The sequence below is a fragment of the Procambarus clarkii genome, chromosome 60, assembly GCF_040958095.1.
Source record: "Procambarus clarkii isolate CNS0578487 chromosome 60, FALCON_Pclarkii_2.0, whole genome shotgun sequence".
In the NCBI taxonomy this organism is placed as follows: Eukaryota; Metazoa; Arthropoda; class Malacostraca; order Decapoda; family Cambaridae; genus Procambarus; species Procambarus clarkii.
In genome coordinates this window covers 15,859,263-15,873,110 of record NC_091209.1, presented here as the reverse complement: position 1 = coordinate 15,873,110, position 13,848 = coordinate 15,859,263, and the positions used below count along the sequence as shown (strand labels likewise).

The window sequence follows — 13,848 nt, the reverse complement described above, 5'->3', positions numbered from 1 at the left end:
ATGGAAGGGGCAGAGCTAGGCATGATAGCCACACACATACACAGCTAACTACAATCATTCCTCATCCTTGCAGTGAGGAGCAAATCCATGCACTACTCATTAGTGAAAGGGCATGAGGCATTAACTCAAAGAGTAGAAAACCTGAACCTCCCCTCAGAGAAGATAACTCTGGTGGGGGCAAGGAAGATGTAAGCCGGCTATCAGGGGAAAAGAACCCTGGCACACAACTGGAGTGAAATGAAAATTCAGGGCACAAGCAAGGTGGGAGGCTCGAAACACAAATGTTAATGAGCCAGGATCTAGATATGAGTTTCGAAGGCGTTATCCAATACACAAATTTATTAGTGTTGTCATATAAATGTAGTGTATTCATTATATAGAGGGTTGTATTTTGGATGTTATGGATGGAGGAATATGTAAATACATATACAGTACTGTACTGTATTGTACAGACAATGCTGCCCTTAGCCGTGCACCAGTAAGCTCTTAGCTTGTTTGCCTGTTTTTGCAGAACGTTATGTTTCTTCTGTTTTTAACACCTATCTCTAGATAGTTTAAGTTTACAAAGAAATTTTGTTTAAATAGCCACACCTATTTGTGTACAGCATATGATTCTTCTTGTGCTTTTGAAATTATAGCGTTAAAAGTCTCACTTATGTTGTACAAATTTGGTGTTACGGTATTCAAACTTATGCATACAGTGTTCATTGTACTCGGTTTTTAATTAAGTACTGTATTGTAAATACTGTACTGTACTAGCATATGTAGATTTTCATCAGGCTTCATATGATGTGTTATTGTATGCAGGACTTGGTGGATGGCCACATTTAAAATAAATCCCAAACATTCCTGCTGCTGAAAATGTATGTATATGACAAATTAATGGGTTTATATTAGCAACTCGATTACTTTTCAGCTTGTGTGATTGAATAAAATGCGGTTCTGTTTAAAAATGCGGTTCCGTTTATTTTTTACAGGCCGACGAGTCGTGGTGCACAAGCAGGAAGGCCACATAGAGAGCCGCATTGCTTACTACCTCATGAACATACACATCACACCACGATCCATATATCTTACTAGGGTATGTTAAAGAGCTTCATTTTGCTGTCGTGTAGGTATTCTATCATATAAATCATTATAATTAGTTTTTGCTCTAATGGTGATAAAACTAAATCATTTATATTTATATTGTATTACATTTACATTATATTATTCAATTTATATTGTTGTTTTATGTTGATATAAATTTTGCTACAATGTACATTTTCATCTTACCTAATGTATTAGATTTAGGACCCGAGTGAAAAGCTATGAGTGTTAGTGGCTTTGCAAGAATGTAATACATTTGTATTTCTGTACAAAGCATGCTAACATTAAAAATTGGAAACATTCATAATAATCACTACCCTATTTCCCACTTTCATTAGTAACGTCTTTCTTTTTTTTATATTCTACAAAGTTCAATTTGTATTAAATACATGGGGCATTCAGTACAAATACCCATGTATTTGTACAGACAGGGACATAGGTATTTACTTTAAACAAATAAAGTATGTACAGTGTCTGAATAGCAATTAGTTGACACTGCACAATATTGATAAGTTTAGTAAATTTATATGTTTATCATTTCACCCATAGCACGGTGAATCGGTTTACAACCAGTTGGGCCGCATTGGAGGTGACACAGATCTGTCTCACCGGGGAAGACAGTATGCAAATGCCCTAGCCAAGTTCATTTCTAACCAAAACATCCCTAGTCTTCGTGTTTGGACGTCATGCATGAAGAGAACAATCCAGACAGCATCTGGCATCATTGCCCCCCAGGAAAGATGGAAAGCTCTTAATGAAATTGATGCTGTGAGTTAACTGATGCTGTACATATAGTTATTCATTTCATTAAAAGCAAAAAAAAATCACATTCTAGAAAATAATCATTTATTATGTGACTGATTTTAGTTTAAAATTTTAGCAAACATATGATCAATATAGGGAAATAGATATCTGAAAGAGTGTGAATTAAGCTTTCTTCAGCTTTTTTTGATGGGTGCTTTTCTCCAGTCCTCCTTAGTACTAATATGACTTTTGGGTGACATCCTCCAGTGTTTGAAGGTCTCACACGGGGCCAGTTCTAAGTGATGATGTCCTGCTTCACTGCATGATATGCTTTCCCTATGAAAGTAAAATCGCTACCAATTAAGAATATCAGTTAGTTTAATTTTCAATGCAGAATGTTCAATTTGAAAAAGACATTGACACTTGACAAGTTACCAACCTTTTAAAATGGGTTCTGGCTGATCCAATCAATGTATCAAAAACTTGCTCTTCATCTGTCTAATTATATTCTTCTAGCTACAGAAACATTTGCCTATTCCACTTATCATGATATCTCGTGCTTTCTTCAGGGCATTTGTGAAGGCTCCACATACGAGGAGATCCAAGAACAGTACCCAGATGAGTTTGCAGCTCGTGATCAAAACAAATACTCCTACAGGTAATGCAGGAAATTGTTTTCTCGTACATTTCAATCATTGCTCCTACTCTCATGATGATTAAAAATAGGTTTTTTATTACTACTGTACTTTTAACATTGTTATTACAATATCTGTGAACTATTTTGAACCCCTTTTAATTAATACATGCACAGTTCGTTAGGTTATGTAATGAACACGTAACAAGTAAGAAGTAATAAATGTTCAAATGGTAAACTTGTTATTGCAATTTGTGATGTACTGGTATTCCAGATACCCGCGGGGTGAATCATATGAGGATGTGCTGGTTCGCCTGGAGAGTGTTATAATGGAGCTGGAACGACAGGAGAATGTGCTGGTTGTGGGCCATCAAGCAGTTCTCAGATGTGTTTTGGCCTACTTCCTTGACAAGAGTGCTGGTATGAGGAAATTATTTACAGCTTAATCACTTTATTGGCTATACTTAAAATTATTGATTGGTAATAAGTTATTTGCTTTATTATTATTATTGTTTATTATTGATAATTTATTGTTTAAGATGATGAGCACGTACTAAACTGATTGGTTCATATTAATATATTTATGATATCAAAGTAGAAAATCCAGGTGTATGGACCCTTTGGTTATGACATCAATTTCTTTTTATTTTTCAACCCTACCCGAGGGATGAAATACTGCCAGAAAAATTAAATGTGGAAAGATATTTATTGCATACAGTATCTAGTAAGAAAAGCCTGATTCTTTCCTGCTGGGCCATTAAAATATGTTTATTTTAAATGCTGAAGTTACAACACAAAATTACTAATTTTCTAATAAAAAATGTAATATTTAAACATTGGTTGACTAGTATTTGAAGTTAATTTAATTATAGCGCTGTAGTGGGTGAGTTATTTTCCTTCTGGATTCTTATCTTTTCCTGCTTCCAGCTGAGCTTCCCTACCTGAAGGTGCCTCTGCACACAATAATCAAGCTCGTACCACAGGCATATGGCTGCAAAGTGGAGTTCTTCAAGATTCCTATTGACTGTGTGGATACGCATCGAGCTAAACCTGTTGTGAGTAGAAATTTGTTTCACTTAATTATTTTGCAATTTTTCCAATTAATTTTGTTGGTGTAATGCTGTTATTATCACCTGTAATTTTTTAAATATTAAGTTTTAATACTCAGTATAATAGGATTTTGTTTAAATCTTCCCAAGATTCCTTAAGATGTGCAAGCTTTATCTCTAATTGACAAGACCTAATACATTAGTGACATGTGTTATAAAATCACCATGACTGACATAATTGTATTAAAACATCTTGCAATGTCTTGGTAAATAATATCTGATTGCTGCCAAAAACTAACCCAAGCATTGCATAACAAATATGATTACAAGGCTTTAATTTTTTTTTTTATCGAATGCCTCTTGTTGACGTGTTGAACCCAGCTTGAGCTTTCTGCTTTACCGCTTGCCAGCATGCTGTTGCTTCTCATTGTTTTAGTTTTTAAGATATTTTTGAATGAATCTGCATTACAGTACTGTACTTTTCATTGATTTGATTATCATCATTCATTTTTAGAAATACAGTACAGTATCTTGTTTTGTTGGGATTCCCACTAATGGTTGCTTTTTGGGTACTAGGCTTGCACTGCGTTAGATAGTGTATTATGATAAAAGTATCATATAGGGGAGATACATTCATATGTCTTTGATTTTGTAATTTTATTTTGATTATGTACCAGATGTATCATTGAGGATTTATCACATTCTACAGTTTTATGAAAATATTTGTTGCTTGAAATGCGTGAATTGTTAATTTCCATTATATGACACTGTTGAAGAAAATCAATAAAGGAAATTGTTAAATTCTCAAGCAAAATTATAAGAAACATGTACTAGAATTGGAACTTTACATAGAAGATTAGCATGACTCCTGCGCAGGTAAATTCAAAATATTATACAAACTGAACCTGGATAAAAATAGTGGTTGCCATTCATCCAATTCATTGAATCTATAAAAAATTTAAGTGTTTTAAATATAAAAAATGGGCATGCTTATAGAATGTCACAAGAACAGAGCTGAAGAAACATTTTGTAAAGAAGCATTTTAAGCCCCACATGCCTTATGGTTCCCATAGTTGAGGGACTAAAAGCATGTTAATTCCTATAGTGCTTCCCCAGAATTCAACCCACAGCAGTTGCCTAACTCCAGGTACCTATTTACTGCTTGGTGAACAGAGACATTAGGTGAAAGAATATGTTGCAATCTGACAGTGCTGCCCAGGGATCGAACTCGGAAACCTCGGTCGTGAGACAAGGATGTAGATTACTGCACTTACGAAGATTTACTAAAAATTAGTTTTGTATCCAGCTTTCTTCTTATCACTCATCCACACATCTTTAATACTGTTTTTCCCTATATTATATACCTGGAATACAATTATACCTTTTGTCACTAGAATACCTCATCATTGCTAAGCAAATTAAACATTGAGCCACCCTGGTAATACAAGCACACCATACTGTAAGAGCTTGTTAATTCACATTCCAGTAATTTGAATCTCTCCGAATGAATTTACATTCGAGTTTTTACCTTTCTTTGTATCTTTTAGCCTGAATAGGAATTTGGGTTAAAAAGTTTTAGGAGCGAGAGACTAATAAATTTGAGTACGAGTTCTTGATTGTTTAATAGAAATTTGGGTTATTGATAACAATTTAGTTACAAGTGCTTAAACTCTTTACTTTCAGAATTTTAATAGGGCAGGGTAAATTCCTGTGAGCATTGATGCAACTTGTTTGTAGTGGGCAGGTTACTTGGATGGTTTCCTTGACGACACTTGCCATCACTGGCCATTGGCACATCTCTACACGAGTCTTGTGTTTTTTCTTCATGGACTCTCGTGCTTGTGTTGTTGTATAGCAGGCAATCATTCTCAGATGTTCTCAATATCAAAGTGTCTGAAGGGATGGGGAGTGGAAGATGTCAAGGAATAGGAGACAGGAGAGAGTAGTAACCAATAGCCAGACCAGCCAGCCAGTCTGTAGGAGCCCTAGTTCTGATATCTTCTATTTTAGGCCACTGTGCCAGACTGTCAAAAAGGCTTTTGATACATCTGATAAATTTCTCCCCAGCCAAGTTTTCTTCCTTTGGGGATTCTACTTCATGCTACTGTTACTGAAAGATTTTCTTTCTTAAATTTTAGTTTTAATAGAAACTTAGATTAATTTTTACTAAGACATTGTCTGGTACAGCAGCAATCAATGTGGGGGTGTTAAAAGGAAGCAAGTTATGCTATCTATTAAAGATAAGCTGTTCAGCTAAGTCAAATGTTTGGGGTAACTCAAATGAAGGTGGGTTTTCCTTATGATTTTGATTATCAAGTATAGAAAGGCTTTACCGAACATCATCCAGTAATTGAATTACATGCTCTTCTTCCTCTGTAAAAGGACATCATTACCTCTGGGAGGTTTTCTACTACTGTATACTCTAAATATAATTCATAAGCCATCTGAACAAATTTTCTTAACACTTTTGTGGTCCAGCCTTTTCCAAATTCCCGACTGTAAATGTTGCGGGCTTCCCAGGGCGCTCACGGGCTGCTCAGTGATGCAGAAAATGTTTGCAATCAGTTTATGCTTTTAAATTTATTTGTTGGATTATAACTATAAATTTGGTGTCTAGACAATAGATGCAAAACGAAAAGTGTATTTATAATAGATTATGATCCTCTGTATGTTTCCAAATGTAAATATAACTTGCTCAGTGTATCTCGCTCAGCAATGCAATTTTTGCAAGCATTTTATTTTTCAGATATTTGTTGAGTTATAACTAAATTTGGTATCAAAATGTTTGCAAATGAATTCTGTAGAGAATAGATGTAAAAAAAAGTGTGCATATTTATAACAGATTATGCATGACAGCTATGCATATAAGAGTGTTTATGAATAGCATTCGGAAGACGTATTTTAGCGTGATCAAAGATTTATTATAGGGAATATTGATGACACATTTTAGTATCATCGGATGTGAAAGTGTTAATGTTTATCAATATAAATATACAAAATTTTTTTTAATTTTATCTGAGTAGATATTGAAGATTTTTAACTACAATAGCATCTTTTGAGACAATCTTCTCAGTTGCTCTTTATAGGAAGTTCCTGCTGGTACTAGTTCATCATAAATGTAAATTGCTTTTATTTTTTATTTTTTTATTTATATATACATTCTTGTATAGCCACTAGCACGCATAGCGTTTCGGGCAAGGCCTTAACCCTTCAATTGCGCATCGCATCATATGATGCTTTGACCGACTTGCAGTAAATTGCGCATCGCATCATGTGATGCTTTGGAGTACTACGCAAGATTTAAACGGCCCGCGGACACATGGGGTTCACCACACCTTCATCAGGGCTCTTGTAAACAGACGCCATTTTAAAAAAAAATCGTGGGGCAAACTCCCGGGTGTTAGGGGCCTCAGTATTGAGTCAGCTACCAAGCCTGATGCATGCAGCATGAGCTCACAGCACTGCTGTTCAGCTTGTGACCACAGCATCGCCTAAAAATGCCGTAATATACTTGTTCATGCTATTATGTAGCGATGATATTATTACAGAAGACACCTGACTGTGATAAAACTGACCAGGGTTCTGATAATAGCAGGATTGTAGTGATATTTGGCGCTGTGTGCCATGGAGGGAGGAGTAATGCTGTGGGAGGGAGGATGGTGGCGTTGTCTTTTGAGTGTGTATGGCCACCTTTTATTGACTGCACTCACCATACCAGCTTATTGGTTCGCTATGGTGAACACAAATGTAGATACTTATATATAACGTGGGTATAGTGTGAGATAACAGCGAGAGTAGGAGGTTGGGAGCCGCCATTTTGGTGAGGGAGGAGCGTCGTCTGCAGGACTTATCATGTTGTTTACTGATGACCACGATGGTCTTTGGGCACCATACCAGTTTACTTGTACAAGTATGGTGAATAAAACAGGTAGATATTTATATATAATGTGTGTATATAGCGTAATAACACCACAAGCAGTATTGTTGTAGGAGAAATATTAGTGCGTCTGGCCTTGAGGGCGGCCGCCACCAACTGACTGTGTGAGTAGCTATGTCTTTGTGCCTTTATTCACCATACAAGCTTAGATGTACAGTTATGGTGAACAAAACATGTAAATACTTATATATAACGTCTGTATATAAAAGCAAAAACAGTATGGTGGGTGGAGAATGGTGGCAAGTCAGGTGAGGTGAGGGAGGGAGTGGCAGCTAGTGGCAGCCAGTCACTGCCTGCCACTGCCACTCAGCATACCAACTTAGTGGTTCGTCATGGTGAACAAAACCTGCAGATACTTATATATAACCTGTGTATATAGTGTAATAACCGACAAAGTATTTGTTCACTGTTTGATGAACATAATTGAATCAACAATATGCACACCATATTTTTGAGTACAGCGATGATTCACTCATTTTATTATATAAATATATCACACTACACACTATTGAATAATATTACAGCAAAAATACTACGAAAAATCAATCAGAGACATTGAAATAATTAGGTAATTATCTCTTTGTGGAAACTCTGGCCTGACAGCTGGCGATCAACAGACCGCCTGGGACGCACGCTCAGTCAGCGCCTGATTTTTGCCAGAATTCCCCGCCCTATAGTGGGCAATATATGCCACTTACGATTTTTTTTATTATTTTTCCCGTGATCAGTGAACACAAATTAACAGGTTAGGAAGAAAAAATAATTTTTTTTTTTTTTTTTTTTTTTTTTTTTTTTTTTTTTTTTTTTTTTTTTTTTTTTTTTTTTTGGTATGCGCCTGTGGGTGTCAAATGGTATATAGCTATGCGCCATTTAAGGGTTAATCCTAATATTCCTCTGAATACGACCAGCCAAATCGTTTAACAACCAGGTACCCATTTTACTTTTGGGTAAACAGAGGCTACAGGTAAGGATTGACACCCAGTAAATCCTCCCAGGCCAGGATACGAACCCAGGACAAAACACTTGCAAAATGTCAGGTGAGTGTCTTACCACTACACCATGCGGACTGCTTAGTTTATTAACTGTTGTGGTCCTGTACTTAACCGATTGTTGATATAATAATAATAATAATAATAATAATAATAATAATAATAATAATAATAATAATATTAATAATATTAATAATAATATTAATAATAATAATAATATTAATAATAATAATAATTCATTGTGTGGGGGATAGGCAGCCAGAGTGTACACATTAGGGTTAGATTGTTAGGCTTCATACACATTAGGCTTATATCGAGGTCTCCCCTCCCTCCAGGTCGAAATACTAACCCCGCCCAGGATGCAACCCCACAATAAGCTGACTAACTCAAGAGTACCCACTTACTTCTAGGTGAACAGATACATTAGGTGATAGGAAATGCGCCCAACCATTTCTGTCCCGCCCGGGATTCGAACCCTGAATTCTCGATTGAGTGTCGAGAACGAAACCCGACTATACAACCGGGACCCTCACATTTAATATATACATCAAACTGTATAACTAGCTTATCAAAGCTCTGATTCACTAACCCAAGTATAGGTGATTAATAAATAAACTAAACAAAACCCACGAATAAGATCTCGGGCAGTCAAAGCAAGCCAATGTAAGCATCTCTCCAGATACCCTTTCTGGTCATACTGGTGCTATGGGACACTTGAAAATACTCAATTCATTGTAAAATGACCTCTAGAATGGTACATTTAAACAAGCTCTCGGCTATTGCAAGCATTAAGAGATGGCGTATCAGGTCACTACCCAGACCTGCCACCATGTGCCAGTACCTACATCACAATTTATTTGTTAACTTCACATACTTTTCGATTGCTCCCCATGTTAGTTGTGGTCATACAAACACCAGAATTCAATTGGCATGTTTATCCTTAAACTTTTTCATTGTACTGTGGGTTAATTCTATGCATATGCTTCTCGTGTGTGTATAACTTGTTTTTATCACTAGACTCTGTAAGAAACCAGCTGCCCAGGGTTAACTTCTCTGTACTAGTTTGGTTTGATTCTCTCCAAAATGGTGGTGTCCTTCTCGAGATTTCCACTACATTCACAGGAACTTTGTTTCAGAACATTGGATTTAGTGGCATGCACAGATTACTCGTCCAACTCATTCTTCCAGTTTGGGTTCAGTAAACCACCTTCAGTGGATGGCTTTTGCTTCTTTGCAGAACTTGGTAGCTGGTCCCTCTACCTTTGCTCTGGAGACTTTTTTTTTCTGGAGGCATTGAGCAAGGATTTGGACTGAGTTCTTGTAGATTTTTCTTGGGCTGTGGGTCAGATAGGCACCAGCTAGTTCAACATAGTATTTACAGGATCAGTAGGACCTTGCCCTCGAGAGCAATTGAGTGTCCTGCTGCGACACCTGAAGGTGCAGAGGTGTATGCTTTTTTGGTATGCTAAAAGCCCGAGTTACGGCGAAAGTACTACTTACGGAATTCCAAAATACAAAAGCATTGTATTTATAATTTAATTTGATTAACTTTCTTTACATAAGGCATACAGTATTTGCAGTCAAGCTGTGTTTTCCAAATGCAGGTCATAGAGCAGGTGTTGAGGGTGGTGGTGGTTGCATGCTTCATATACAGAAGTCCTGTTAAGGTTGCTGTACAAGATATTAATATTGTTTTTACTATGATCTTTGACTCTTTCTTCCCCTAGCCTGAACAAATTAAAACAATTAATACCTTCTTTTAATGTAAATGTATTACTAAAGTAACGTACTATGCATGGCTGCTCAGCTAAGACATGTGTTAATGATACTGTACAGATGCTCAGATCTTCAATATTGCTACACTTGAGCTTTGGATATTAAGGAATTTAAAATCATAAAAATACAGCAGATTGCATAAGGCCTTTTGGGGCATACGAGGCAGCTCCGATTTATATTCATCCGAACTCATTCATTTGTATATACACTACAGTATGTATGTATGTATGTTTTATGCTTAAAACAATCCAGTAATACCAAATCTATTATGTTATCCAGCAGTTTATTCCATTAATCAACTACCCTATTTACTAACTAGTATTTACCCAGGTCTTTCCTGACTTTAAATTCATCCACTTTATATCCATAAAACTTTTGTGTTGTAGTTTATGTTGATATATATAACACTTGATTTATATCTCCCTTATAGTTTCCATACATCTATGGCATTCTCTGTAAATAGAAGTAGAGGAAGTGTGGCCAAGGAGTGTTGTGTGCATTATCTATATATATCATGTTGTAAGTCAGATTTTTGGATAACTTTCAAGGATATTAATGCTGCAGCATAAAACGAGCAGTAGTTCATTGTTTACTTTCAGTGTCAGTAGCATTCAGAATTATTAAAAGTGCTGAAAGTTGGAAGTTACGTTTAATTAACTTGGAGTTATGCTTAGTATAGATATTGATGAGAGTAATGGAGAAAAGGGGTAAAGTAGACAATGTAACACCTCACCTTCTCTTTTGCCTTATACTCATTCTCTTTCCCTATCTTCCTTCATAAAGGTGCTCGACACATCGAAACCTCGTCACCTTTCTTTTTCTCACTTTCTGTGTGTGTGGGTTTGGGATTAATTTTCAGCCACTTTATTGTGACATATTCTCTGCATAAGATGGTGATACCATGAGGCTCATAGGATATGAATTTTTGTATTGAACCGTAAAATGAGTGAGAAGTACTGTAGTTCTGATATGGGATGCCACATATGGTTGTAACCCTTGAGTTACAACTTGTAACCCTTGAGTTAGTGACAACAGTAACAACAAAGATACGGGAAAATGGTAGTGGTGTAAAAGTGGCATAGTGTGTGGGAAACAGTGTAAGCAACACAACTGTTAAAGATTCAAACCATGAGTCTTTCTTGTAAGCTGGAATTTTGCTTTCTTTTCCAACATTTTTTTGCCCCAGCCCCAAGAAAAGAGAAGCGTTGAGAGCAGGTACATGGAACATGATATTCGAGCATTTTCTCATACAATATGAGAAATGGCAGCATTATATAGCACAACTTGCTTAGACCTACACATAACACATTCCTTCTTATGTTTGGAATATGCAGTACAGTGACACCTCGACTTACGATTGCCCCTACTTACGATATTTTTGAGTTACAACGTAAATTTGATCAGAAATGCAACTCGATTTACAATCGTGTCGTTGACTAACGAGATTCGTTGATACGTGTTTGGGTCGACAGAGTACATGGATCCTGGTGTCACAGGCCGATCTGCCTCAGTTTATCAGAGCTGCTCACTTAGTGACAATCACGCTCGTAAGAAATTCCATTATCTTGGTGATTTTGTGTTTTTTGAACATAAAAGTAATTAATATATATATCACGCCACGGGTCCCAAGAAAGTCAGTGGTAAGGTTCAACATATGAAATCACATGTGAACCTTTTCAATGACACTGATGCATCACTACAGACAAATGTTAAAACGAAGAGAAAACATATCTCCATGGACAAATTTTTAGTGAGACAAACAAGCAGTGAACCACAACCAGGTCCTAGTAGTATGCAGGCAAAACTTGGAGAGTGTATACCCCAGAGAAGTCATCACTGCCTGATGTTATAATGGAAGGACAGTCCACTTGGACTAGATGGTAGAGTGACGGTCTCACTTCATGCAGGTCGGCATTCAATCCCAGATCGTCCAAGTGGTTGGTCACCATTCCTTCCCCCTGTCCCATCCCAAATCCTTATCCTGACCCCTTCCAAGTGCTATGTAGTCGTAATGGCTTGGCACTTTTTCCTGATAATTCTTTCCTTCCTTCCTTCTCCTTCCAAACAGTAACATCTCTCCTCCTTCCCCTCCTCCTCACCATCTTCTATACGCCAACAAGCGTCCTCGATAAAGGTAAGATAAACATATGTACAGTACTGTATTGTAGTTAGAGAAAAAAATTGTATTCAGTATAAATGTATATTTAAGTTTATATTTTTGGGGGTGTGGAATGGATTAATTCAATTCCCATTATTTCTTATGGGAAAATTTGTTTCGACTTACGATATTTCGACTTACAATCTGTCTCTGGAAACAGATTAAAATCGTAAGTCAAGGCCTCACTGTACTTTCCAAATGTCCAGAACTACCCTCAAAATTTTGTCTGACAATTTTCATATCCCATATAAATATTTAGTACTCTGAGGCTTATTAAATTTACTGAGTAGTTTATAAGTAACAGCCTACCTAGCCAAGTATAATTCAAATAGGTGTGCATGTAATGCTTGGTCACGTCCAACAAGCACAGGATCATAATTTAAGGATCAACGTAATGAGCAGGCTCAGAACGAGGGTTTTGATGTTGTGGCGTGACTCAGTAGTGCGGTTATACTTGGCAGATGGAATGTGGCGCGCATTTTGCATTAACTCCCCCTCCCCAAAAAAATAATGCTGCATTGACCTATGCATTGTGAAAATTGCACTGGCATGAAGGCATACTTAAGCAAAAAATTATGACTTATTTACTCTAATATCAGAATGAACATATAACATATGAAAAATATACAGCACCCTGAGTTGACATACTTGTCTAGCGCACACGAGAAATAATAATCAGACAAATATACACAAATATATTTCAAATATACAAATATACACAAAATCAGATATATATACACAAACTTACGTCAGTAGAAAAATAAAAGTGATACCCTAACACTTAAAACCTGCACACAAACAAGCGGGTGGCAAGCGACGTGCGGAGGCGTTGAGGTGTTGGTGTTGATTTTCCTGAGTACCAGAAAAGACTGATCAGGTGACCGAGGTCATGAGTATTTATACCCCTGATGGTGATGTCACATCCTTTGTCACCAAGGCTTGGAACGATGAGCCGGCGGCGTAACCGGTGGTTACCTATACGTAACGGAACCGGCAGGTCTTGCAGTTGCCACCTGCCTGGGGCTCTTGGACTGGTTGGAGGGTGTACTGATGGTAGTTTCCAGTCATGTCTGGGTTGAACTCCATACTGGTCGTAATACGTGATATGCAGTGTGATGAACAACGAAGGTGAGAAGGAAGGGGCAGTTTCCTCTGTTATGCTGGGGAATTATGTGACAATGTACTGCTGTAGTAAGAAAAATATAGGAAGTGTCTATTGGTGAAATGTTGCTTTTATGAAGGCATGTATAAGTTAGTATGAATTTTTTAGATGCAATTTTTTTTAAATTGTGTATTGCATGTATATGTTGCAATAGTTGTTGCTAAATAAACATTGGTCTACAGTACACATGTTGCTTTATGAAAAGATTGGTATTGTTTATAATGTATTAAACACTGCAGTTGTATATGTTTTGCTCTGGGGATTTAGTAATTTCTAAAACTATCTTGTTGCTCTATCAATGTTGCGTAGA

At 36.7% G+C, this 13,848-nt stretch overlaps 1 protein-coding gene across 2 annotated transcripts in view; it reads left to right on the top strand.

The window, feature by feature from the left end:
* LOC123766786 (6-phosphofructo-2-kinase/fructose-2,6-bisphosphatase 1) overlaps positions 1–13,848 on the top strand; it is a 100,286-nt gene that overhangs the window by 66,993 nt on the left and 19,445 nt on the right. For both annotated transcript variants that reach the window (XM_045756162.2, XM_045756161.2), the window contains exons 6-10: positions 978–1,081; positions 1,639–1,857; positions 2,403–2,491; positions 2,742–2,887; positions 3,395–3,522. In XM_045756162.2, the coding sequence (XP_045612118.1) occupies positions 978–1,081; positions 1,639–1,857; positions 2,403–2,491; positions 2,742–2,887; positions 3,395–3,522 (686 nt within the window). The remainder of the gene's footprint in view (positions 1–977; positions 1,082–1,638; positions 1,858–2,402; positions 2,492–2,741; positions 2,888–3,394; positions 3,523–13,848) is intronic.